This window comes from Oryx dammah, unplaced genomic scaffold (assembly GCF_014754425.2).
Source record: "Oryx dammah isolate SB20612 unplaced genomic scaffold, SCBI_Odam_1.1 HiC_scaffold_4, whole genome shotgun sequence".
In the NCBI taxonomy this organism is placed as follows: domain Eukaryota; kingdom Metazoa; phylum Chordata; class Mammalia; order Artiodactyla; family Bovidae; genus Oryx; species Oryx dammah.
In genome coordinates, this window is record NW_024070188.1 from 61,874,133 (window position 1) to 61,899,307 (window position 25,175).

General features: G+C 43.0%; 1 protein-coding gene across 1 annotated transcript in view; it reads right to left on the reverse strand.

Annotated features, from left to right (window-relative positions):
• The window catches only part of MAP3K5 (mitogen-activated protein kinase kinase kinase 5), a 228,197-nt gene extending 204,713 nt beyond the window's left edge, over positions 1 to 23,484 (reverse strand). Inside the window, exon 1 of the mRNA XM_040239312.1 lies at positions 22,916 to 23,484. Coding sequence (XP_040095246.1) covers positions 22,916 to 23,339 — 424 coding nt within the window. The 5' untranslated portion in view covers positions 23,340 to 23,484. The remainder of the gene's footprint in view (positions 1 to 22,915) is intronic.
• Positions 23,485 to 25,175: the final 1,691 nt, after the last annotated feature.

The following is a 25,175-nucleotide window of genomic DNA, read 5'->3' on the forward strand; positions in this document are numbered from 1 at the left end:
TGAGGGATACTGGCTCAGTCAGCAATTCTACCAAAAATTCAAGATTACTGGTGTCTTTACTCACCAACAATGTGCTAGAAAAAGGAAACAAAATAATTTAAAAATTAACTCTTTAACTTCTTTAAATTTAAAAGCCATGGCCTTAAAGGAAGGCAGGCAAATACTTTTTTGGTTTCTAATTTAAGCAGAGAATATGGTATGCTTGGATTAAGGGAAAAAAATAAGAAAGAAAAATCTCCACTGTTGGCCCCACCAGAGGAGAGCTGCAACAAAAAAAGGCAGGTAGCAAGTGGAGAAGGAAGTTGGTACAGGAAAGGGCACACAGAACCACGGAGCTCCTGACTTTGTCTCATTAATGCCTGGACACATTTTGTCTGCTGAGTGGAAGAACCAATGCTTTTTCCAAATATAAACAGTGCATTTGATAGGATAGCCAGCCAAGAACCGTCTGTCGATGTTTGCACATGACTCTGAGGTGTTCTGCGGGCAAAGATTAGGAAGAAAGGTTGGCGCGGGCAAAGATTAGGAAGAAAGGTTGGCTCATGCTCCTCACTGGGTCAGCCATCCAGAAATAAGGCAGAGAGTGTGTAAGGCAAGAGGAGGGCTTAGATTAGGAAAAGTACAAACAGAAAAGTCAATTTCTGTTTAAGTTCCTAAGGCCAAGTAGAATTAAACAGGTGAAAAGCAACAAGGGGAATTATTCAAGAGAAAGTACCTCCTGTACTCTCTCTCTCTCTTTCTGGGAACTTTAATGCTGGCTGCAAACCTCTCTTGGGATAGGCAAGTTGCCTGCAGATTAAACCACTCCATGAACCACGTGCCTATAGCTGCACTCGACCCTCAAGGAAGGTCTCTCCCTCCCCTTTCCTATTCCCAGTCTCCTGAGGTCTCTTGGTTAACAGTCAGGCCATTGTGACCACCTGGTCCTCTCTGTGGCCCTAATCCTTCCTTGCCTTTCTTTCTGCACAGCTAGAGGCAGAAAACAACAAATATTGCCCATTCTCAAAGCTGAGATGGGGTGGTGAGCCTAGTGTTCTAATTTGCATAGATTTTTAAAAAGCATCAATCTTTACTTTCTGCATAATGAATCAATTAAGATCTGAAGTCTTGGGAGTTTCTTGGTGGTCCGTTGGTTAGGACTCCGTGCTTTCACTGCTGAGGTCATGGGTTTGATCCCTGGTCAGGGAACTAAGATCCCACAAGCCTCACAGTGTGCCCAATGAATTAATTAATTAATAATAAAAGATCTAAGGTCTTAGATGTATAAACAGGATTTTCACAAAATTGTTCATAGCCTTGTTCACTTCAAGCAGCAGCCAGGGCAAATCTTTACCTATCTAGTCTCTATTCAACCATCTAATCCCAATAGATGGGTCTAATAGACCCAAATATGTGGGGAAAGAGGTCAGCTTTCAGGCAAACGTTCTTCTGGTGGATAGCAAAAAGTCTCAGGACAGTATTTTGACAGCAAATTTTCTACCATCCTGAGCTGTAGAGAGAAAAAAAAATCTATAGGGAAAAAAGCATATTCTTGCTGAACCCATTCAGGTATCTTCCATTTTGAGTTCTAATTGCTTCTTTCTCAAAATTCAATGACTCCTCGAGGCTCAGGCCTTGGTTCTCTCCATGACATCACTACTAGATGGAAGTGAAGTAGACAGAGAGCTCCTGATCAGCCACCTGCACATGTGCACACCCCATGGTGGCAGAAGTACGCCAGGGCAGTCAGACTGGGGTGGATGTTTCCAAGGATGGCCACCATCAATTCCTTACCCCGTGGCCTGCACATGCCCACTTCCCCATTGACCAATTCCCCTCCTCTTGAGTCTGTGTTGGTACTGTGACTGCTCTGACCAACAAAATGTAGCGAAAGTCCTGAGAATTTTGAGACTAAAACATATAAGAACTAACCGCTTCCACTTCCTTCTTCTGAGAAACAGTCCCTCTCAGAAAGCAAACACCATGTGAGAAGTCCAACCTGGCCATGTGGAAAGGCCACCAGAAGAGAACGGAGGCCAATGCAGAAAGCCCGCACCAACATCCAGGGATGGAAATGAGCCTTTCTGGAAAACCCAGTTCAGCCTCCAGATGACTGCAGAACCAACCAACTTCATATGCAACAGAAGAACCACCCAGCAAAACCTAGTCGGTGTCTTACCTTGTGTGGGAAAATAACGCATTGTGATTAGAAGCTACTGCATTTTGTATGGTTTGCTATGCATCACACAAAAAAATGAAACACACATCTCTCAAAATAATAAATCAAAGCCCCTTGATGTTTCACTCCTTTCATGTTTCTCAGTTAATCCTCAAAGCAAAAGCAAATACAGGCTTTCTCATTGCAGACAGGATATGTGAGGCAGAACTGAAACTCAAAGCAAGCCTCCTAACCCTAAAGCATTTGTTCTTCCCACCACATCTCAGGGGCTGAAATGTGTGAACTCTGTGGGGTCACCACTTGGCTTCCTGCAAATCTGTCCCTTTGGGCACCGTGTGTACCACTTTGGGCACACATCTGCTTCCAGGGTTGTGTCACCGGCCCCACCCCCACCCCCAAATACCCAGGCAGTGGAGAACTTTTTAAGCAGTATCTTACCAAAGTCATTAGATGCCCATCCCCATCAAAATCAAATTTACAAGGGAATATGCACAGTCCCAGGCCTGGAGGTCTAATAAGGCCAGTGACTACAGCTGGGTATGTGACCGACGACCCCTGAAGTTTCATGAGTATAAGAACAAGGAAGAGGATCTAGAAAGTTAAGTGAGTAAAGACTGACTCCCTGAACTTGAGGTCCAGAATTATGACTTGGCCTGGACAGAGGTACCCATAGCTGTGGTGACAGGTGGGGCGAACCACAGCATAAGCCTGGAGTCCCTGCAGTGGGCCAAGAGCACAGGGTGCAGGAGGCTGCTGATCCCAAATCATGCCTGGTGTGTACAGCCTGAACGTGGCCATGGCTATGAGCATCCTGCTCTCTGAAGGGAAAAGACAACTGCAGGTGAGGGTGGAATTCTAGAGCAGAACAGGAGTTACCACTGAGAGGCAATGCAAAAGCGTCCTCAGCTTAAGGTTATCTCTGTGGTTATTGGGAAAAATAAGAACTTCCCTGACTTTCTGCTCAGCCTCAAAAATAATGAAGGTCAAAGTTCCTCCTGAGATTCCCTCATCTTCCCACCCATTTTTGTGTGTGCATAAAAATATATGCTTTCCGGGTGGCACAGTGGTAAAGAATCCACCTGCCAATGCAAGAGACACAGATGTGTGTTCGATCCCCGGGTTGGGAAGATCCCTAGAGTAGGAAATGGCAACCCACTCCAGTATTCTCGCCTGGACAATCCCATGGACAGAGGAGCCTGACAGGCTACAGTCCGTGGGTTCATAAAGAGTCAGACACAACTGAGCATGCACAAAGAAATGTTATGTTTATAAACTTCACTTAGCTCACAGGTTGTTTCCTTTTGTCAATCGCAGTACATTGGAATACAGATATGTTACTTTCCCTATATCATTACAACAAAATTAATTCAATAATGGAGGAAGGAATCAAGTGTAAAAAGAAAATCTATTAAACTTTCTAGAAGAAAATACAAATGAATAACTCTCAGATCTATGGATGAAGCAAGAATTTTCATTTAAAAGCAACAGTGGAATTCACAAATGATAACAGTTTTGACTATAAAAATGTGTCAAGAATTAACATAATAATTAAACTAAACATCAAACCAAGGAAATAAAGTAATACATTATTGGGGGAAAATATAAGACTGGTATTCTCAACCTGTATACAATTTGTGATTATTTTAAAAGAATCAAGGATCAGGTTTCTGGTTTTCATAATTGGGTGCCAATTAATGAGATGTTAACTAGAGGAGGGAACCGACTTCTGTAGGGAAATGAGTTTGAAGGTATATGTGGGACAACAGTAAGGTGTGGAGTACATAGATGGTTAAACTCACAGCTCTGGGGTTCTAGGCTAAAAAGACATAGTAGGGAGACAGACATCTGACACCAAAAAAAGGGCATTTTGTTCACTTCACATGAACAAAAGGAATGAAATCCACCTAATCCCCCATATTGTTGCTAGAAACCTGGACAACTAAACCCTTCTACTCTGATCTTTTTATTACTGTAATTACCATGATTATTATCAAAGAAGATTCTATACTATCTTGACAACCCAATATTTTAAAAAATATGTTCTCTTTGGAAGTGTTCTTTTAGAAAATTCAAGTTTCACCCTGAGAATTTATTTTCAAGGCAAGTTTTTTAAAAGACTGGGCTCTGTCAAGGTTTCCTATTGTAAGAAAGAAGGAGGGAGGGAGAAAAGAAAGAGAAGGGCGAGGCAGGAGGAAGAGGGGAAGGGAAAGGAGAAAGAAGTAAAGTCATGCACAGGCACATGAAATGTTTCTAAGTATGTCTCTTCTCTCTTCTACTCCAGTGAGTGTGACACAAAAGATGGAGGAAATATAGTCAGAAACAAGGGTCAACATCAGACATGGTGTGTGTCTCACTGGATGCATAAAGATAAGGCTGAAGGGAGCTGATTCCAAGATAAGCCAGTAAAACAATAGTAATTATTGAGATAAAGATTTTTTTTTTATTTTTGAGAGGGATAAAGTTTCTTTTGGAATGAACCAGGCAGAGAATACAAGTGAAGCAGCCTGTTTCTTAGCAAGAGTACACTCAAAGTAATCCAGGGATTAGACCAGTCCTCCAGGCAGAGCAGCCCTCCATTCAGGAGAGGTTGGGAACCTAAGGCGAAGAAAGCCTAAAAAGCAATCAGAGTTGTTTTCCTTTTTTTTTTTTTTTTTTAATGTGTTTTCATTGTACTGGGTTGGCCATGAAGTTTGTGTAGGTTTTTCCACAGGATCATAGGGTTAGGGTTAGAGTCTCATGGAAAAATATTAATGAACTTTTTGGCCAAGGCATAGGTGACATCACCAGATGGCCAACACCGAAATCAGACTGATTATATTCTTTGCAGCCAAAGATGGAGAAGATCTATACAGTCAGCAAAAACAAGACCAGGAGCTGACTGTAGCTCCGATCATAAACTCCTTATTGCCAAATTCAGACTTTAACTGAAGAAAGTGGGGAAAACCACTAGACCATTCAGGTATGACCTAAATCAAATCCCTTATGATTATACAGTGGAAGTGAGAAATAGATTTAAGGGACTAGATCTGTTAGACAGAGTGCCTGATAAACTATGGATGGATGTTCGTGACACTGTACAGGAGACAGGGATCAAGACCATCCCCAAGAAAAAGAAGTGCAAGAAAGCAAAGTGCCTGTCTGAGGAGGCCTTACAAATAGCTGTGAAAAGAGGAGAAGTGAAAAGCAAAGGAAAAAAGGAAAGATGTACCCATTTGAATGCAGAGTTCCAAAGAATAGCAAGGAGAGATAAGGCAGGCTTCCTCAGTGATCAGTGCAAAGAAATAGAGGAAAACAATAGAATGGGAAAGACTAGAGATCTCTTCAAGAAAATTAGAGATACCAAGGGAACATTTCATGCAAAAATGGGCTCAATAAAGGACAGAAATGGTATGGACCTAACAGAAGCAGTTAAGAGGTGGCAAGAATACACAGAAAACTGTACAGAAAAGATCTACATGACCAGATAATCATGATGCTGTGATCACTCACCTAGCCTGACATCCTGGAATGTGAAGTGGGCCTTAGGAAGCATCACTACAAACAAAGCTAGTGGAGGTGATGGAATTCCAGTTGAGCTATTTCAAATCCTGAAAGACGATGCTGTGAAAGTGCTGCACTCAATATGCCAGTAAATTTGGAAAACTCAGCAGTGGCCACAGGACTGGAAAAGGTCAGTTTTCATTCCAATCTCAAAGAAAGGCAATGCCAAAGAATGCTCAAACTACTGCACAATTGCACTCATCTCACATGCCAGTCAAGTAAGGCTCAAAATTCTCCAAGCCAGGCTTCAGTAATATGTGAACCGTAAACTTCCAGATGTTCAAGCTGGTTTTAAAAAAGGCAGAGGAACCAGAGATCAAATTGCCAACATTCTCTGGATCGTCGAAAAAGCAAGAGAATTTCAGAAAAACATCTATTTCTGCTTTATTGACTATGCCAAAGCCTTTGACTGTGTGGATCACAATAAACTGGAAAATTCTGAAAGAGATGGGAATACCAGACCACCTGACCTGCCTCTTGAGAAACCCGTATGCAGGTCAGGAAGCGACAGTTAGAACTGGACATGGAACAACAGACTAGTTTCAAATCAGGAAAGGAGTATGTCAAGGCTGTATATTGTCACCCTGCTTATTTAACTTATATACAGAGTACATCATGAGAAACGTTGGCTGCATGAAGCCCAAGCTGGAATCAAGATTGCCGGGAGAAATATCAATAACCTCAGATATGCAGATGACACCACCCTTATGGCAGAAAGTGAAGAAGAACCAAAGAGCCTTTTGATGAAAGAGAAAGAAGAGAGTGAAAAAGTTGGCTAAAAGCTCAACATTCAGAAAACTAAGATCATGGTGTCCGGTCCCATCACTTCATGGCAAATAGATGGGGAAATAGTGACTGACTTTATTTTTGGGGGCTCCAAAATCACTGCAGATGGTGACTGCAGCCATGAAGTGAAAAGACGCTTACTCCTTGGAAAGAAAGTTATGACCAACCTAGACAGCATACTCAAAAGCAGAGACATTACTTTGCCAACAAAGGTCTGTGTAGTCAAAGCTATGGTTTTTCCAGTAGTCATGTATGGATGTAAGAGTTGGACTATAAAGAAAGCTGAGCACCGAAGAATTGATGCTTTTGAACTGTGGTGTTGGAGATGACTCTTGAGAGACCCTTGGACTGCAAGGAGATCCAATCAGTCCATTGGAAAGCATATCAGTCCCGGGTGTTCATTGGAAGGACTGATGTTGAAGCTGAAACTCCAATACTTTGGCCACCTGATGCGAAGAGCTGACTCAACTGAAAAGACCCTGATGTTAGGAAAGATTTGAGGGCAGGAGGAGAAGCGGAGGAGAGAGGATGAGATGGTTGGATGGCATCACCAACTCAATGGACATGAGTTTGGGTGGGCTCCGGGAATTGGTGATGGACAGGGAGGCCTGGCATGCTGCAGTCCAAGGGGTTGCAAAGAGTCAGACACAACAGAGCGACTGAACTGAACTGAACTGAACTGATACATTTACAGGGCTTCCAGGGTAGCACAGTGCTAAAGAATCCACCTACCAACACAGCAGATGCAGGTTCAATCCCTGCGTGGGGAAGATCCCTGGAGTAGGAAATGTCTACCCACTTCAGTCTTCTTGCCTTCAAAATTCCATGGACAGAGGAAGCCTGGCAGGCTACAGGGGGTTCACAAAGATTCAGATGTAACTAGCTCATGCTCATTCACACACACACACACACACACACATACACACACACACACTCACAGACACGTACACATTTACAAAGTGAGATAGCATTAAGTAAAAAAGATCTCATTTAAAGAAGGACTCATTTTTACTTATAAGTGGCCAGTTATATGCAATGAAGCATTTCAAATGGCTGAGGAAATAACAAAAGTGTTTTTTGATCTCGTTTCTTATTCTCTGGGCTTCAAAAATCTTTGAAATCCAGCCACCTACCGGAGAGAGAAGAATGAAAACCTTATCTAGCCTGAGCTCTCCATTGTCTTAGTAAATATTTCACCTCCTGAACAAGTTCTACACTTCTGTAAACTGAGTTCCACCAGGGAAGAACTCTCAACTTAAAGCCCATATCACTGTGAATTCGAATTTATCCAAGTTACAGAATTTCACAAAGAAAAGCAACTCTATTTTCAGCCCTAATTGCAATTAGCCAAGAAAACAAGTACACTTGCAAGGGGTCATGCTCCGAAGTTCTTTCTGGAAGAAAATGGTTGGGAATTTGTATTCCACGTTCCCACAGAAACGATGTTAAATAATACTTGAGCCCACAAAGGCTTACTGACCTCATCGCCGTCTCTAAGGCATAAAAACAACTGGCAGGACCAGGCAAGGTCCCTCAGCCCGGGAGCAGGGTGTGCTCCTTCTAGCACCTGGCTTCTCTTTCTTTTTCTCTCACCAACATATTGGTTTGTTTGTTTGTTTGTTTTTTATTGTCATTATAAATTATTTTCATTTATCTTTTTAAAATTGAAGTATAGCTGATTTACAACGCTGTGTTAATTTCTGCTGCACAGCAACATGATTCAGTTATACAGATATATGCATTCTTTTTTATCGTCTTTTCCATTATGGTTTATCTCAGCATATAGACTAGAGCTCCCTGTGCTATACAGTAGGACCTGGCTGTTTATCCATTCTATGTGATAGTTTGCATCTGCCAGCCCCAAACTCCCGGTCCATGCCTTCCCCAACACCTCAGCAATCACAGGTCTGTCCTCTACATCTGTGAGTCTTTTTCTGTTTCATAGATAGGTTCATTTTAAGGACTACTTTCTGTTATACGCCTTCTGCAGTTCAGCAGCAATCACTCAAGAGGCTATTCGGGAAAACCACTGCCACCTACTCACATGGAATTGCTCTGCCAAAAGTTATTAGGGGCTTTCGAATCTCCAAGTCCAGTTATTTCTCTGAAAAATTCAAGTTTCCTGACTGCTGACCTCTCTGTTGTTGTTTTCAGCTAGCTCTCTCTCCCCCTCTCACTTCCTCTCTCTGAACTTTCCCCTATTCCTGTCTTACCTCTTGACCGCTTCTCTTTCTCACTGGTTGATGCCTTCCTCTGTCCAGTTTTAAATGCTGGTGTTGTCTGTGTTCTACCATAGGCCCTTTTTTTAAATTCTGCTTCTTTCTTATAGGGAGACTGACTTGTCCTCATAATTTAAAATGTCTGGCACATAATAAGTGCTTTCACTTTTATCCTTCAAAACCCAATTTAAATATTACCTCTTGCCCAAAGCCTTAGCGAACCTCCTCCACACTCCCTTCTTCCCCAGAAGAATCCTCTGTCATTTGTGCTCTCCAAGCACTTAATATAAACTTCTAGTATAGCCATCAGCAATCAGCATAACCTATTCTATCTTAATAGACTGGTCTCCTGCACCACACTGTGAGCCCCTCAACAGAAGGGTTGATTTCATTGAATTCTATTCGATAAGCATCAGTTAAGTGTGACCACTTCATGATCAAGCTCAGATCTACAGGTTAAACAAAGAAATAGAAGACCTGGGGCATGTCAAGATCCATAAAATGTGATCTTTGCCACCAAAGAACTTAACTCACATTTGAGTAAAAAAGACAGATATCAAAATCAATAACTAAACACCAGGAGGCGGAAATGCAATATTCATTCATTCAATCCATCCATAGACATCAAGTGCCAAGCATTGTATAACGTGCTAGAGATACAGGATAAACAAGACAGACAAGGAAAGGAGACATGGAATTATATTTTAATGATCCTCTGAAGTACCTGAAACCGCTGCTTCTATGTCAGACCTTTCTAACAAAGGATTTCTCACTATCCTTCTACGTTGGACTTGACTTTTTCGGTTGTTCCTTCTTAGTCATTTCACATATGATGCAAGACTTATGAAGCAACAGCTTTTTCTATCTCCCAAAGAATCAAGTAAATGAGTTAAAATGTACTTAATAGCTTTTAGGAGATTATTTTAAGAGGTAACAGACTAACATAAACATGTAATAAAAAAAAATCACACAAGTCTTAAAGAGGGGCTAAAAAATAAAAAGTTAAACAGTTCCACGATTATTCTTAGCTTAAATGAAAAAGCATGCTAACTAAGCTCCAGCTCATAAATAATTATACAATATGTTGGGCTCAGGAAGGAATTTTCCTGGAGACCACATATTACAAACACATTATAGCTCACATGTTGGGCAATACTTTCTTCTCTGGCTAAAGGGGACAATTACAAGACTTGAGAAGGTAATTCTCATAGACTAAATATATTGTCATCAGAAGCTTATAGTCAGTCCAAGTCTTAAATAGAGCTTTCAGAATTTAGACCAGACAACTGAAAACTGAAAGCAGATCAGGACCTTGGATTCTCCAATCATAGTTTTGTTTTGTTTTGTTTTCCCCTCTGTTAATACCCTTAGAAAATCTTCTCAAATTAAGTTGGCTTATCCTCTGGCATGGAATCTTTTTAGGGAACACACTCTAGCTCCCCTGACAAATATACCAAGGAGAATCAGCCCCAGGAAAGTGGAATTAAAAAACAGAAAAATCAAGACTGCTTCATATGTCTGTCTCTGCAAACTTATTCCAACATGTTTAATGATATTTTCAGAGGGAAGCACAAACCTATTAAATAATGGTAGGTATGGGAAAATTAAGGCATGCCAACATATAAATATCATAGTATAATTTTGTTCAAAATTCCCAAATGGTGTCACAACACAGTGGCACAACTGTTCTTGTTTTCTGTGAACAACTTAGTTGTTTCTGATGATGGTGTCTGGTCCCTCTAGGGCTAATTCCAAGATTGAAAATGAATGGAGGGCTTCCCTGGTGGCTCAATGGTAAGGAATGTGCCTGACAATGCAGGGGACATGGGTTCGATTCCTCATTGGGGAAGATCCCACATGCCACAGGGCAACTGGGCCCGTGCACCACAACTACGGAGCCTGTGCTCTAGAGACCGGGAGCCTAGAGCCTGCGCTCCACAATAAGAGAAGCTACCCCAATGAGAAGCCCGTGCACCAATTAGAGAAAAGCCCACGTGATAACGAAGCCCCAGCAGCAATGATGACCCAGCACAGCCAATAAATAAATCTTATAAATGAATGGAAATGCTAACCTCTCAATTCATCCTATCATGTGTAAAACTGACAGCTAGTGGGAAGTATTAACACAGAGAGCTTAGCTCTTGATGGGGTGGGGTAGGAGGGAAATAAGTAATTAGGAGAAGCTACCAGTCTTGGATAATCAAGAGATTATCCATCATGAAGAATGCTCATATATATTTAACAAGATGAAATCTGCTTCTTTAATAAAATCTGACCAAATGTAGAGTCCTGAACTCAGTGAAGCTTGAAAATTGTGAAGAAGCACTTTTCTTATCTAACTTTCACCAAACAGTGAAAATATGTGTTAATGCTGGAGGAAAACCAAAGAGATAGAGCAATATCTTAACTTTGGTTCCAAGTGTTTAAGCAATTTGGCTGATGTAGAAAAGTGTCGCTTTCATGTTATCAAATTTTACCTTCTCCAAGATTTCCTAAAGGGGCACCAAATGATAGTTATAAATGTAACCATAAAACTCCATAGAGGTTACTTAAGCTCAGTCACCTACAATTCTTGTCTGCCATTTGTATGACTTCTGTTCCCTTAAACAAAGAATCAAAAACAGAATTTTGTCTGAATTCTTAAACGTTCCATAAATCCAAGCAAGCCGTTTCTTAACCCTATTATTCGTGAAACTGATGAATATTTACATGTTAGCAGCTTGTAAATGCTCCTGCAATTTACCTTCTTAATTGGCACATATTTGCATCTAACTCATTGCTTCAAAAGAACCTTAAAAAGTGAACTTTGTAAACATATTATGTTTGTGATAAATACAGATTTTGTCACTTATACCTTGATGTGAGGGCTTCCCAGCTGGCTCAGTGGTAAAAAACCTGCCTGCCAATGCTGGAGACTTGGGTTTGATCTCTGTCTCGGGAAGATCTCTTGGCGAAGAAAACGAAAACCGACTCCATTTGCCTGAAAAAAAAATCTACTTGCCTGGAAAATCCCATGGACAGAAGAGCTTGGCAGGCTACCCAGTCCATGGGTTCAAAAAGAATCAGACACAACTTAGCAACTAAATAAGAACAACAACTTTGATGTGACATAAATCAGTCAAAATTAACACTTATGACCAAGTGTGCCACTCATCGGAATATATGCTCGAAGGGCCAGTCAACACTAACAAAACACTCCTGGAAATTAAGTGTGAAGTCAAAAGCATAGCTGACTGTGCAAAAGATTTCATAATGCTGACTAGCCTTAATTCTAGACTTTGGAAACAAAACAAATGCAGATATGCAGGTCAACATTCTAGTAAACAGCAGGATCAGTCCTTGGTAACCCACTCACGTGTCATATTTAATGATTAAATAAATGTTCTACACTACTGCATTTATAAAGGAAAGAGGAGTCTAGGATTCTGTTTAGAGTCAAGCCTAGCCTTTCCTTTCCAACTTTATTTCAGATTTACCAGCTGCCAAATGTACTTTAAGCACATAGGCTATTGGCAGTACTAAGTTGCTGGGCAAGAAAAGTTAAGCCAACTATTCTCACCATAATTCACGTGCAAGCTACAACACTGTTCTCGAATTTCGCTAGGTCAAGCCAAGCAACTTACACCCCAATCCTCTTTTGCAACTAACCACACACACACACACACACAAAGAGATACATTAGGCTGTAAAGCCAGATTCTGCCCCTCTATATGGCCTAGAAATCTTTTCTTACCCTGACTGTATATAAATAGTTAACAGTAAATGGACCAAGAATTAGTTTCAAAAAACTAAACTCTTACTGTCCAGATCTGATTATCTGAATTTTCACTGGATCAACCAAAGCTAGTTTCCCAAGATCAATTTCTAGAAATCTAAAAATTATCTTGATAGAGCTAATATACATCAATTGTATGCGTGTGACTCAAAAACAATTAGAAAGGTCATGTAAAGTATACATTAATAACTATGATTAGGAACTTCAAAAGTAGCCCAGATTTCAAACTTAGTCATTTTTATGTATGCCGTAATACAGACACAGTTCTGCATGCATCCCTGTATCTAATATATGTCTGCCATTCAAATTCCATTATCTACCTGGAATTCTGTTTGTTTAATGTGCTCATTCTGGACAAGCCATTCAGTAACTCTGCATTCAAGCTGACTATTTCCTGTTGACCAAGGACCATATATAGACCCCAGGTATTATCAACAAACAAGCAACACAATTCAATCATGGACTATACGCCTAAGGAATCTTTAATTGATACTACACCACTGGCGTGTTGCAATACCTAAAATAGCCTAATTTTTTTTTTTTTTTCACAAACTAAAAGGACTAATACAAGAGAATTTTGAGCCAGATCAAATTCCACTACTATAAAAACAAAATATAAGAAAAAAGAGTCTAAGTCTCAGGTAGTAATTCTACTTGTCTGTATGAGTCAGTATATAAAAATTCTTCTTCGTTAAAGAATTAATTACAATACTTCCTTGAGGTCAATTTAGTGAGATTCTGTGAATATTTATAAAAGACCTTAAAGTTTTTTAATACAATTGAGTACTTATTTATATAATTTTGAACATGATACTGATTTCATATAAAAATAAATAAACAGCCTAATGCATAGTTCACAGATGTGTAAGCTTTTTGTCTTCAATGCATTTTCACATTTATTTTCACAGTAATGTACATTGTTCTCATGTGTCCCGTTGAGTGAAATCACCCATATTATGAAGTCCGTAAGAGTTTCCTTGGATTTTTCACTTATTCACTACTTAGAATATCACCTTGCATTTGATAGGCTTATTAAATAATTACTTATTAAATTGTTGAATTCAATAGGCAGACTGAAAGATCATAAAAGGCAGAAATTACACTCAGCCTAATTCTGTGCACACCTTAGTAAGAAATCTTGCAGATTTTTAAGTAGTCAACTTTAATGTCTATGATGAGAAGGCTGTAATTTAAAAGTTCTCAAACAGAAAATTTATTTCTAGGAGACAAGACAGCATAGTTATAAATGAACAGACTCTGAATTTTGCCTCTCAGCATTAAGTCCCTCATCTATTTGGATCTGATTTCCATAGATGCTGCGAGATAAGAAACCATATTCACTTTTATTCAGCTATTATAGCCCCATGAGTTAAATACATTCTCATTTCTCAATAAATAAATGAACAGACTCTGGATCAGACAGCATCAGATTCAAAACTTGGTTCTATCAAGTGGTACTGGGAAAGTGATTACCTCTGCTGGGTCTCAATTTCCCCATATGTAAAACTGACCTATTGATGCCATCTGCCTCATAAACACTGAGTAAGGTATATGATTGGGCATGTAGAGTGATTGGTATGGCACCCAGCATACAGTAACACATGGTGTTCATTTGGGTAGCAATGGCCTTAAATTGGGCTTCCCTGGTGGCTCAGATGGTAAAGCGACTGCCTGTAATGCGGGAGACCTGGGTTCAATCCCTGGGTCAGGAAGATCCCTTGGGGAAGAAAACAGCAAACCACTCCAGTACTCTTGCCTGGAAAATTCCATGAATGGAAGAGCCTGGTAGGCTACAGTCCATGGGGTCGCAAAGAGTCGGACACGACTGAGCAACTTCATTGGTTGGTTCACTGGCCTTAAACTACAAAGATCAAAGTAACATATTTGTTATGTAGAGTTTTATAGCTAATTTGCCAGTCCTCTAAAATATTATAAGCATTTTTTCCTTCTGGACTACTGAAGTTCCTATTAGTAATAATGATTTCCCAGTATATGAATAGAGCTGGGTTTGCAGACACTGTAAGCAACACACCAGTCTATTCTGATTTGGTCCTGGCCAAGCCAAGCTCTGGGAATTATCTGATTTAAAACAACAACAACAAAAAAAAACCCTTTGATTGTCCTTCTAGTGATAAAACCATTTGATAATGCTTTGGGAATAAACATTAAGTTGTATAAAACTGATAGTAATGCAAATAATATCCGTCCGCAGCAATATAAAGAAATATTCTTTGGTAGAGATACAATTGGTTTCCATCCTATAGAAAAGATTACTCCAACATTTAGCAAATCATTTCAGCATTCCTGATTTTTTTTGTGTGTGTGATGCTGAGTGTGAGTGTGTGTGTGTGTGTGTGTGTGTGAGAGAGAGAGAGAGAGAGAGAAATCTCAGCTCTTCAGATTCTCCTTATCATGGACCAAGATGTTAGAACTGATCCTCTTAAACAGCATATGTATTTTGAAACATTTTTCACTGCAAGGGGGAAACATTTTTCACTGCAAGGGGAAAACACCTGAATTATTCGGAACTCTGAAGACATGAGTTGGACTCCCTACTCAGCCAGTTGATTTATTCTGGCCAAAGTCAAATACCCTTTTCCAAGGAGGTGTTTTCTCAACTGTGACATATAGAGCAACTACACCGCCACTCTGGAGCACATAAGATAATCAAAAGAGGACTCCATTGCATAAAACAACACACATTTACATTATCACCCTCATCTAGCCACATGACATCACCTACACCCCGGTGTGAACAAACTATAAACCTGGAAAACACTCGAGAGGTAGGTAAGAGCTGCCATGGCCCCAAGACAGTGGGAATCACGCTCCTGGTCTTCGATAGCCTCAGCTCTAAACTTACCTTTGTCACAAGAAACTGTTTGGAAGGACTGATGCTGAAGCTGAAACTCCAATACTTAGGCCACCTGATGTGAAGAACTGACTCATTTGAAAAGACCCTGATGCTGGGAAAGATTGAAGGCAAGGAGGAGAAGGGGACGACAGAAGATGAGTTAGTTGGATGGCATCACTGACTCAATGGACATGAGTTTGGGTAAACTCCAGGAGTTGGTGATGGACAGGGAAGCCTGGCGTGCTGTAGTCCGTGGGGTCACAAAGAGTCAGACACGACAGAGCAACTGAACTGAACTGAATGTGATATCAAGAGGTACTTGATATGTCATAGCCTGGGTTTCTTTTAATTCTTTGGCAGTGACTTTCAAATAAGAAATAGGAGTAACTAAGATTTTGAAAGGACAGTGAATTCTCTCTGATAGCTTCCTCAAAGAGAGGGCTTCCCTCATAGCTCAGTCGGTAAAGAATCTGCCTGCAATGCAGGAGACCTGGATTCGATTCCTGGGTTGGGAAGATTTCCAGAGTATTCTTGCCTGGAGAATCCCATGGACAGAGGAGCCTGGCAGGCTACAATCCATGGAATCTCAAGAGTTGGACACGACTTAGCGACTAAACCACCACCAGGCAAATACCCAGTTTTACATGGTTTGGAGTCAATAGTCAAATGGCCTGACATCCACTGATAATTCACTAGGGTAGTTCCCCTCCATTTCTGTCTCTTAAGAGGTCTTAGACGAGACTAAAAGTGTTGTAATTGGTCAGAACCACTTTTAGAGCCTTACTGTACCAAAGAATATAACTCGCTTCCTGTATGAATCATATACCAAAGGCAATTGCTTTGCCCATTGTTGATTACCTATTGTAACAGAAAAGGCTGGCATGTAATGAAATGATTACTGCCACCTTGTGCAACTCCTGATGCATTTAAGTTACACAGATTGGCTCTGCTAGGATTTCTAGTAGGAGACTCTAAGAACATTTAAATTTTTCCTCTCTTCTCTATCTCCTAAGAAGACTGCCACAAGGTAGCCTGGATTCTGTATCTTTTAGTTTTTATGTTTTCTTCAGAAAAAAAAAATTATAAAATAAAATTCACATTACTCACTTTAAAATTTTTTGGTACAATTCAACAAGACTTTAAAAATCAGCTTTGCCTCATACCCTCTCTCCTTCTCTAATAATCTGACATGTATTTTGATGAGTTCCTTAAGTCAACATCTCCAGCCAGAGATAAAAGCCAATATATAAAAACAATGAAAGCAGTCAGTGTATTAGAATCATCAGTGGATTTTAAAATAATTTATCATTTTGCTCTGCTTTCCTATTTTTCTTTTATGCCACTAATAAAACTTGCAAATCGAACTTTGCTCCCTGAAAATAAGGGGAATCTTTCTTAAACAAAGCCAGTTTCCCCACTTAACTACATCCAGTTCACAGGATGGTGAGGCGGTTTTCTTCAAGATGTACCTTTCCCAAGGCTGTTGGTGTCTGGTTTCTTCCTGATACCCAGAAAGCTGTGGTTCCTGCAACACTGTCCACTCCCACCTCACTTACTACAGTCTCAACTCTCATCCTGCCTCAGGCAGAGTCGGGTGCTGCTTGAAGGGAACACTTGGGACAACTACTTGCAAAGCAGAACCAGTTGGTACCTGTTGGTGGAAACTCGCATATTCATTGGGCTTTGTGCTTGTCCATCTCCCACTGCTCCACAAAGAAGCCGTGAACCAGTTTTATCCTGCAAACCAGAAACAGGAACTGAACGGGCCGCTAACCAGGCCTCCAAAACAGGAAGCAGGGGACAGTCCCTGTAGCCACCGGAGGGGAACTAACTCGTAGCAGAGGACTCCCAGAAGGCTGGCAGCAGCCAAGGCCACTGGTGAGACAAAGCCAAGTTGTGTGCCTATAATTAGGCTTCAGCTAGAGGTGGAACCGACTGTAACTCTCAGCTGATGACTCTCTGAAGCAGACCAAAGGTGACCAAGCTGAGCCAAGGAGCCAGGAGCCTGGGAAACAGGATCAATGATGACAATATGAACTTGACTATTTGGGGTAAGAAACGAGTGCCCTACAAACAAGTGTACTTTGTGTTTTGGAGTTTTCTTTTTAGCTTTGCCTTTTTTCTAATTTTCAAGTAAAATCCTTTTTTGGAAAATTTTAATTTTGCCTCCAAGAAAGCAAGAGGAGGCACAGTGCTCTGGGTTCCCACAGGGTGGCAATGATATGCCAGCAAAAAAACATGAGCATGGCTCCCCTGGGATAAATTTTTTTTAACCCCTTCCTAAACTAGACCTTTTTTTTTTTTTTTAATGAGTTTGCCAGTATTTGCTCTTTTGATAATTTTCTAAGGCTTGTTCCTTGGTTGAAGAAAGACTGCCTGGAAGTGGGAAGGGGCTGTAGGTGGTCTAGATCAAAGGTTCTCAAACACCATTCTGTTGATTGCCATGATAGAGTTTTTTATCCATCATGGCGAAATAGGAAAGAGAATAATAAATAATGCATTTTCCCATATATTTACTGTATGTAAAAAGCTATTCTTTAAGATTATGTTTCCCTAATTTAACATTTTTAAAATGTCTTTTTAAGAAACAGTGGCAGTAGTTGGCTGGTTTTTGAGTTTTCTTTTTCTTTTTAATATCCTTACTTGGAAATATAAAATCATGACAAATTCATGTCAGTCTTCAATTTTTTAAAAACCAGTTCATGGGAACCACTATTTAGGAAATACTGACACCACCTTCTCCCTCCAAGTATATGAGACAGTATGGATAAAAGCTTCACTGGATTTAAAAGCAGAAGATGCAGAAGTGGGCTGGAAGACTCTCAGGAACTTCTCATTCTGAGATATACAGGATACAAAGGTTATGTTTGCTTTGTTTTGTTATCAAATAAGATTGGAAGTCCTAGGGACCTGTGCTGGAAGCAAGTGAAACCAAACCCAGAAAGTTCAGATGCCTGTCCAGTGACGTGGCCAAATAAGAGACTCTTATCACAAGTAAGGTGGGAACACTACACAGATGAAAATATAAAGGCTAAATTCTTAAAATTTCGACCTGCATATGTTTCCTTCCTGTTCCCCACTGCTGCTACTGGGTGATAGGCTGAGTAAGAGATTGCAATCTACAGAAAGCCTACCTAAGAGAAAGGCCAGGGGATACAATGGCAGTTGGGGGAGGAGGAGCGGTGTGGAGGCAGGGAAGGGGAAAGTGGGCAGCCCCTGAGAAGGAGTGAGGTGGCCGTGAATAGAACACTCTCCCTGGGTCTTCCATCAGCTGGAATTCAAGGACCATAAATAGGTTGGGAAGGGATGAAGGTTCAAGTGTTCCTGGATCCCCTGCTGACATCGCTTCCTCCTTCGCTGAACATCCTTCTTCCTCCCTCACTGTCCAGCCTCCCTCCTCTCCTCGAAACTTCCCAAGCCTTCCTTTGTCCCCTGCCTCACCACACCCTCTCCTTCCAACACCACCAATCCAAAGTGATACTCCTACATCCAGCCAAGATGCTACCAGAACACAAGTTACCGATTCTAACTCAGGGCAAGATGGACGCAAAGTCTCAGTTTTAGGTTGGCCAGCAACATAATTTTACTGCTTAAATAGACAAAGGAGCTCCAGACTTCAAGTACATTGAGTTAGGAGGGCTCTTACAGATTAGACCCAAATCTAACTACCATCTATAATACTGTTTCTAAGAAAAAGTGTGCTTCTGGTTCTAAGCAGCAACCTTAAATCATTTAGGCTGAATAAATGAATATAACTCCTTTATGGTTCAGTTTTCTCATAAGCAAGTAGGGGAATAATAAAGTCTATCCAAGCTATACTTTGCAAAAGTAGTATTCATTTTAAAAAAAGAAAAAATTTGATTCCCTGCCATGTGGGGCCTGTCTACCTCAGTGGAATAGCTCTACATCACTAACATCTGTATCACTGACATCTTGTAGCTTTTCTAGAAATTTACTGTCTACAACGCAGGCGTCTGGGAAGGGATATTATTAGCCTGTCAACCGACATCTCTGAGTGATAGTCTTGTATATATGATGAATTTTCATAAAATCTTGGATAGAACATTAGTTTCAAGATGGAAATGAAAGAGAGAACAACAAGGGTAGTCAAAGAACAAACTTGATTATGCTGCTGCTGCTAAGTCGCTTCAGTCGTGTCCGACTCTGTACGACCCCATAGACAGCAGCCCACCAGGCTCCCCCGTCCCTGGGATTCTCCAGGCAAGAAAACTGGAGTGGGTTGCCATTTCCTTCTCCAATGCATGACAGTGAAAAGTGAAAGTGAAGTTGCTCAGTCCTGTCCAACTTAGCGACCCCATGGACTGCAGCCTACAAGGCTCCTCACAATAATCAAATAGGAAAAATCAGTGAAAACTTGTAACTGCAATCTACTCTTTAGAAAACCCCCGTACACATAGAGGGCAGAAGCTTGTAAAAATGTAATCAAACTACTTCAACGCCAACATTCCATTTTAAATGTTGAGGCCCTTGTAAATCCTCCTTGTTCACCGTTCTATCTCAGGTTAGAGGTCACCTCTGACCCACCCTTCTTCCAGTTTGATTCTAGGGGCTATTTCCTGGAAGCCCAAGGCATTCCCCAAGGACCCTCACAACCAGGAATCTGCACTTGAATCTGTGCTGTTCACCAACCCTGAGCTCCTGGAGATGGCAACATTACACATACATGTGGTTCATTCATCTCTATGAACTGAAGTGATTCCTTTTTAAATCAATACTGCTATAATTTTAAAGTACAGAATTTAGGGCTGGAGGGAATCTCAGAGACCAGTTATTACAACCCTTCTCTGAGATTTTAAATGATTTGCTCCAGATTAGAGAAGAACCAAGACCAGAATCCAGATCGTGGAACTGTTGTTCAGGTGCTCTGTCCTAGCATACCTTGCTGCCTTCCTTTGCAAACTCATAGGATTACATGAGAGAATCCTAGAAATTTAGTTTCATCTCCACTCTCTCCCTCCATCCCTGATCCAATTGTTTAGGCCACTGAAGGAGACAAAGGACCTTACTCACAATTACATGGTTCAGAGCAGAGCCAGGATAAAGACTCAGACCAAACTAGAGGGATAAAGTTCTTCCCACTATATCATAACCATTCAACTTTCAAGTGGCAGTAGTATATGTAGAGAAGAGGTCAGCATGGGGCCAAAACCTTACCAGGCCTGTTTTTGCAAGGCCTGCAAGCTAGGAATGGTTTTTCTATTTTTTACATGGTTGAGAAAAAAAAAAAGAAAAATCAAAAGAATATCACTTTGTGAATAATATGAGATATAAATTTCATAAATCTGACAACATCCATTAACCAAGTTTTGTTGGAATACAGCCATGATGATTTATTTAGGTCCTCTTTATGGCTCCTCTTGAGTAACACCTGCAGAGCTGAGGAGGTGTGAGAGACACCTCCAGCAAAATCTAAAACGTTTATGCCATCTGGCCCTTTACAGAGGACAAGCAAGTGCTCTCTTAGAAATCAGAAGTCGAGTTCTACTACTGTTCACCTTGGCCTCCCTCAGTTTAGAAAACAAAACCGATACCATTTTCATTCTGTCACATCTTCAACGTTTTCTTGGTGAATGAGAGACCTGAGGGTTCATGTCACAGGCAGGGGTAAAACTGGGGCCTGCCTAGGTTGAGCTCACCAGTGGGATGGGACAGAGCTGGCCCGGAAACACTGGTCTCCCTAGAATGTGCCCTCCTTCTCACTATTCCACAAAGCACACAATGGCTCACAAGGTCCCTGCCAGCTCTCTACCATGAGTTTGATGTTCCCCTCTCTTAATTCTGAGAATAAATCAGTCCAGCTAAGGAGGTAGCAAGGGTGAAGCCGGACCTTTTAGAGTCAGGCACTCAAAGTGGGACCCTCCACTGACCAGTTATTACCCATGACCTTGAACCAGTGCTGGAGCCCTTGGTTTTCTCATCTAAGAAGATAGCTAAGTACTACTTCCCTCATAGGCTTGTTTGGAGCATTAAATGAGATACATTTCAAATGTCTGGTACCTTCTAATCTTTCTCTCTCCCTTTCCCAGAGATAGTATTTGGAGAATAAACATTACATGAAACTTGTTAGGAAAGTCTTTCAAATTAGCTTAAAGATTATTTTATTAAAAAAAAACCCCAATCTATCAAAACAATAAAAATAGGTTTAGCATTTCATTGGGTGTTTTCCTCATATATCTTTCAGTTCTTTGAAGCTTTTTCCAAATTATAATCCAAGAATAAAAATGCTGTAATTTTTAGAAATGTTATATTTATGTAATTTTTACAGCAAGTCACACGAAGAACCGAGCTAAACTATGTTCTACCCATGTCTAGTTATGAAGACTAAGATGGTAAAATACACCAGAACCAGAAAATCCTAGTTTATTTAATCTGGCTTCCTTAACATGAAGTTCTTGTTCTTAAAATATTCAGTTTTGGCTGAATTCCAAGACTGACATAAGCCTTTTTCAGGTGTTCTGAAAAGACTGAAGAGAATCAGAACTGGAAACAAGATTGGAATATAAAACCTTCTATGTGATCACAATGCAAGAAACTTATTGTCTGAAAGCACCATTAAATCAAATTTTATGCCCACACTTATTAAAAAATATGTATATATTCTCAACATTGGTTGTACAGGGTGCTAAAGGTTAATTTCAGTAACATGCTTTTATCTCTAACATTTGCTAACAGATAGCAAATTGCTTCAGTCACTTGAACTGCAGTGACACTTTCTGAAATCTGTAATAGGCTGAAAAGATTTTTTTTCATGAATTACTCTAGCAGTCACTTTAATGGGCACACTTTAATGGCCAATCTAACTTAGTTACTAAAACTGCGTATCAGCGTTTTACATAATGTTAAATTATCTACTTGCCAGCCCATCGGGGTATATGGAGTCATGAAAAACATACTCTGCTCTTTTTCACCAAAATTCCAACAGATCACGCAAGTTTAGTGTTAAGTTATAAAAGTTGCTTTTCAAAGTAATTACTTGACAATTCAAATTGGTAAGAGATGGGAAATCAAGCCACTAAACTTCAGGGAAAGGGAGTTGGGAAGATCGTGACATAACATGCAAATTCACACAGATCCGCTCTCCGTGCAGCTGGCTGCGTGGCAGAAGTCAGAATTTTTGTACTCTCAAAAGTACACGGAAAAAAATGAGGACATCTTCTAAAACAGGCACAGGTATATATAGAAGGAAAATGTGGGCCAAATCTAACAGAAGAGAAACCAAAACACTGAATAGGGCAGGGCTGACTGGGACAAATAACTCGCACTGCAGACGAACAGAAGTTCTTCAAGAGGACCACACGCACCCCTGGACTCCCAGCGCGGGCCGGCGGCCGGGCGGTCAGACTCTCTGCCCCGAGCTGCGAGCGAGCCGAGCAGTCACGCAGCGCCGCTCGCTGCCCCTAAGGTGGGGCAAGAAGTAAATAAGTAAGATGCTCGACTGCTGCCCAGAAACGGATCGATTTTTCCTATGGGGGCAGGGGAGGGGGGTGGGAAACAACAGCTTTCCCCCTGCGGTGGCCCCTGACCGCGGAGGCTGGGGCCCTGCATTGTAAAGTCGCACGCACCTGCATTGTAAAATCGGTCCAGCACCGCAGTTTCTCCAAAGTCCAGTTTCCCAAAATGCAGGGTCTCCAGGGCGGCGCCCACCGTCTCACACGCCTCCCGCAGGCACTGCAGGGCCTCGCTCTCGGCCACCACCAGCTGCCCCTGGCTCGCCTCGTTGATGACATAGGCCACCGTGGTCCGTCGGCCGCCTCCGCCCCCAGAGTTGCCCCGGCACCGGGTGGCGCTGCTCCCAGAGGTGGCACTGGGACACCCGGCGCCGGGAGCGGCGGCACTTTCCACATTCCAGAAGCTGCCCGGTGGCGGCGGAGGCAGCTGGTTCTCCTCGCCCTCGGCCGCCGTCGCCGCTCCTCCCCTCCGGTAGCTGCCGCCCTCGGCGAAGGGTGGCACGGAGAAAGTGATGCCCTCGCCCGCCTCCGTGCTCATCTCTCCCGGCCGGACTGCCGCGGCGGCGTCGCCCGCCCAGCCGCACCGTCTGGCCAGCCACAGCTCGGGGCTGCTCCGCGCGCGCCTGGCTAAGCAGCTGCCATCCCGCGTTGCGCCTTCCGCGCCGCGCCGCCGCCTCCTCTCCGGCGCCCTCTCCCCCGAAGGGACGCCGCTGCCCGGCGGCGGCTCGCCCCTCCTCGGCGCCTCCGTGGCCGCGCCGCTCGCCCGCTGCAGGGTGTAGAGTACAAGGGGTGGGGAGCCGGGCTGAGCGGGAAGGGACAGGGCTTCCTTTTCTTGGCCGGCGGACAAGTCGGCTCGCGAACCTGCTAGGCGGTGCGGCTCAAGGGCGCCGCTCTCCGGGTGCGGTGCGCCCTGGCCACCCGGGAGCGCGGTCCCGGCTCCTTCCGTACCGGGCACCCTGGGAGGGGCCAGGGAGGGCGCCCTCTGGGTGGGGAGCTACCTGGCCAGCACCTCGCGGGCGGGCAGACTCCCTGGACCGCGTCCCGGAACAGCGGCAGCCGCCGCCGAAGGGATCCGCCTCCTTCCTCGGCGGCAGCTCTCCTTCATCGGCTCTATTTCCTCCTCCTGCCCCGGCCCCGTTCTCTTCCGATCGCCGCGGCCGCTTCGTCCCCGGCACCAGCCCGGTCGCTCGAGTCTCTCCGCTCTTTGCAGCCGCTCGCCCGGTCCGCCACCGGCTTTTTGCCGCCCACTCGTCGCGGCACCGAAAGTCTGGACCCGCCCCGGGGGAGGGCGCTGCTGGGAAGCTCGAGTCCGGACGAAACCGACCGCGTTGCGGCTCCCGGACCACAGCTCAGCCCGGAGCACCGCGCGAGGCCAAGGTTCTCCTCCGTCACCCACTGGGCTCCCCACCCAAGACAACCTGGAGTAGGCAAAAGCCCGGAGCGCACGCGACTGTAGGATGGCACAAAAAAGTCTCTTGCGAATACTCGGGTCTTCCCAGCCAGCGCCAGGAGGCACGCGCCACGTTCCCCGTAACCACGGCGCCCTCCTCCGGCCGGTTCCGGCCTAGCACCGCCGTGCGGTCGGGTCCCACGTGCGGCGCGGGGAGCAAGAGGGCAGCGTGGGGAGGCCCGCGTGGCGCTAGGCCCAAGGATTTTAACTACGGTCCTGCAGGCGGCCTCAACTGGAGAGTGGTGAATTGCTGACAGTGGCTCTCCGGGAGTGGCAGGCTGAATTTATCGGGTCTGCCCCTGGTACTTTACGTTTTCAAGTTTTCAATAGCTCTGCTGTCGTGAATCGGAGAAGGCGATGGCACCCCACTCCAGTACTCTTGCCTGGAAAATCCCATGGGCGGAGGAGCATGGTAGGCTGCAGTCCATGGGGTCACGAAGAGTCGGACACGACTGAGCGACTTCACTTTTACTTTTCACTTTCATGCATTGGAGAAGGAAATGGCAACCCACTCCAGTGTTCTTGCCTGGAGAATCCCAGGGACTGGGGAGCCTGGTGGGCTGCCGTCTCTGGGGTCGCACAGAGTCGGACACGACTGAAGCGACTTAGCAGCAGCAGCAGCAGCTGTCGTGAATAATTGATTAGCTCCAAGTCCTGAACGGTGTAGCATTTGCATTCCCATTTGAGTTTATAAAATATCCCCCAACGCACCGTATACTTACTTGAGTTAGAAAACCGGTTCTGTCCTGGACTTGGCAAATCATCTATCTGCCAGATGAAAGAGGGAAATTAAGCAATTACTTCAATTTTTTTAAATTGCACTAGGGGTGGGGGTGGGGAGCAGGGAATGCCTGGCTTGCTTAAGAGCAATCAAAGAGTATCTACTTATTTGGTAAGTAAAAACATATGTGCAAGTTCTCAGAG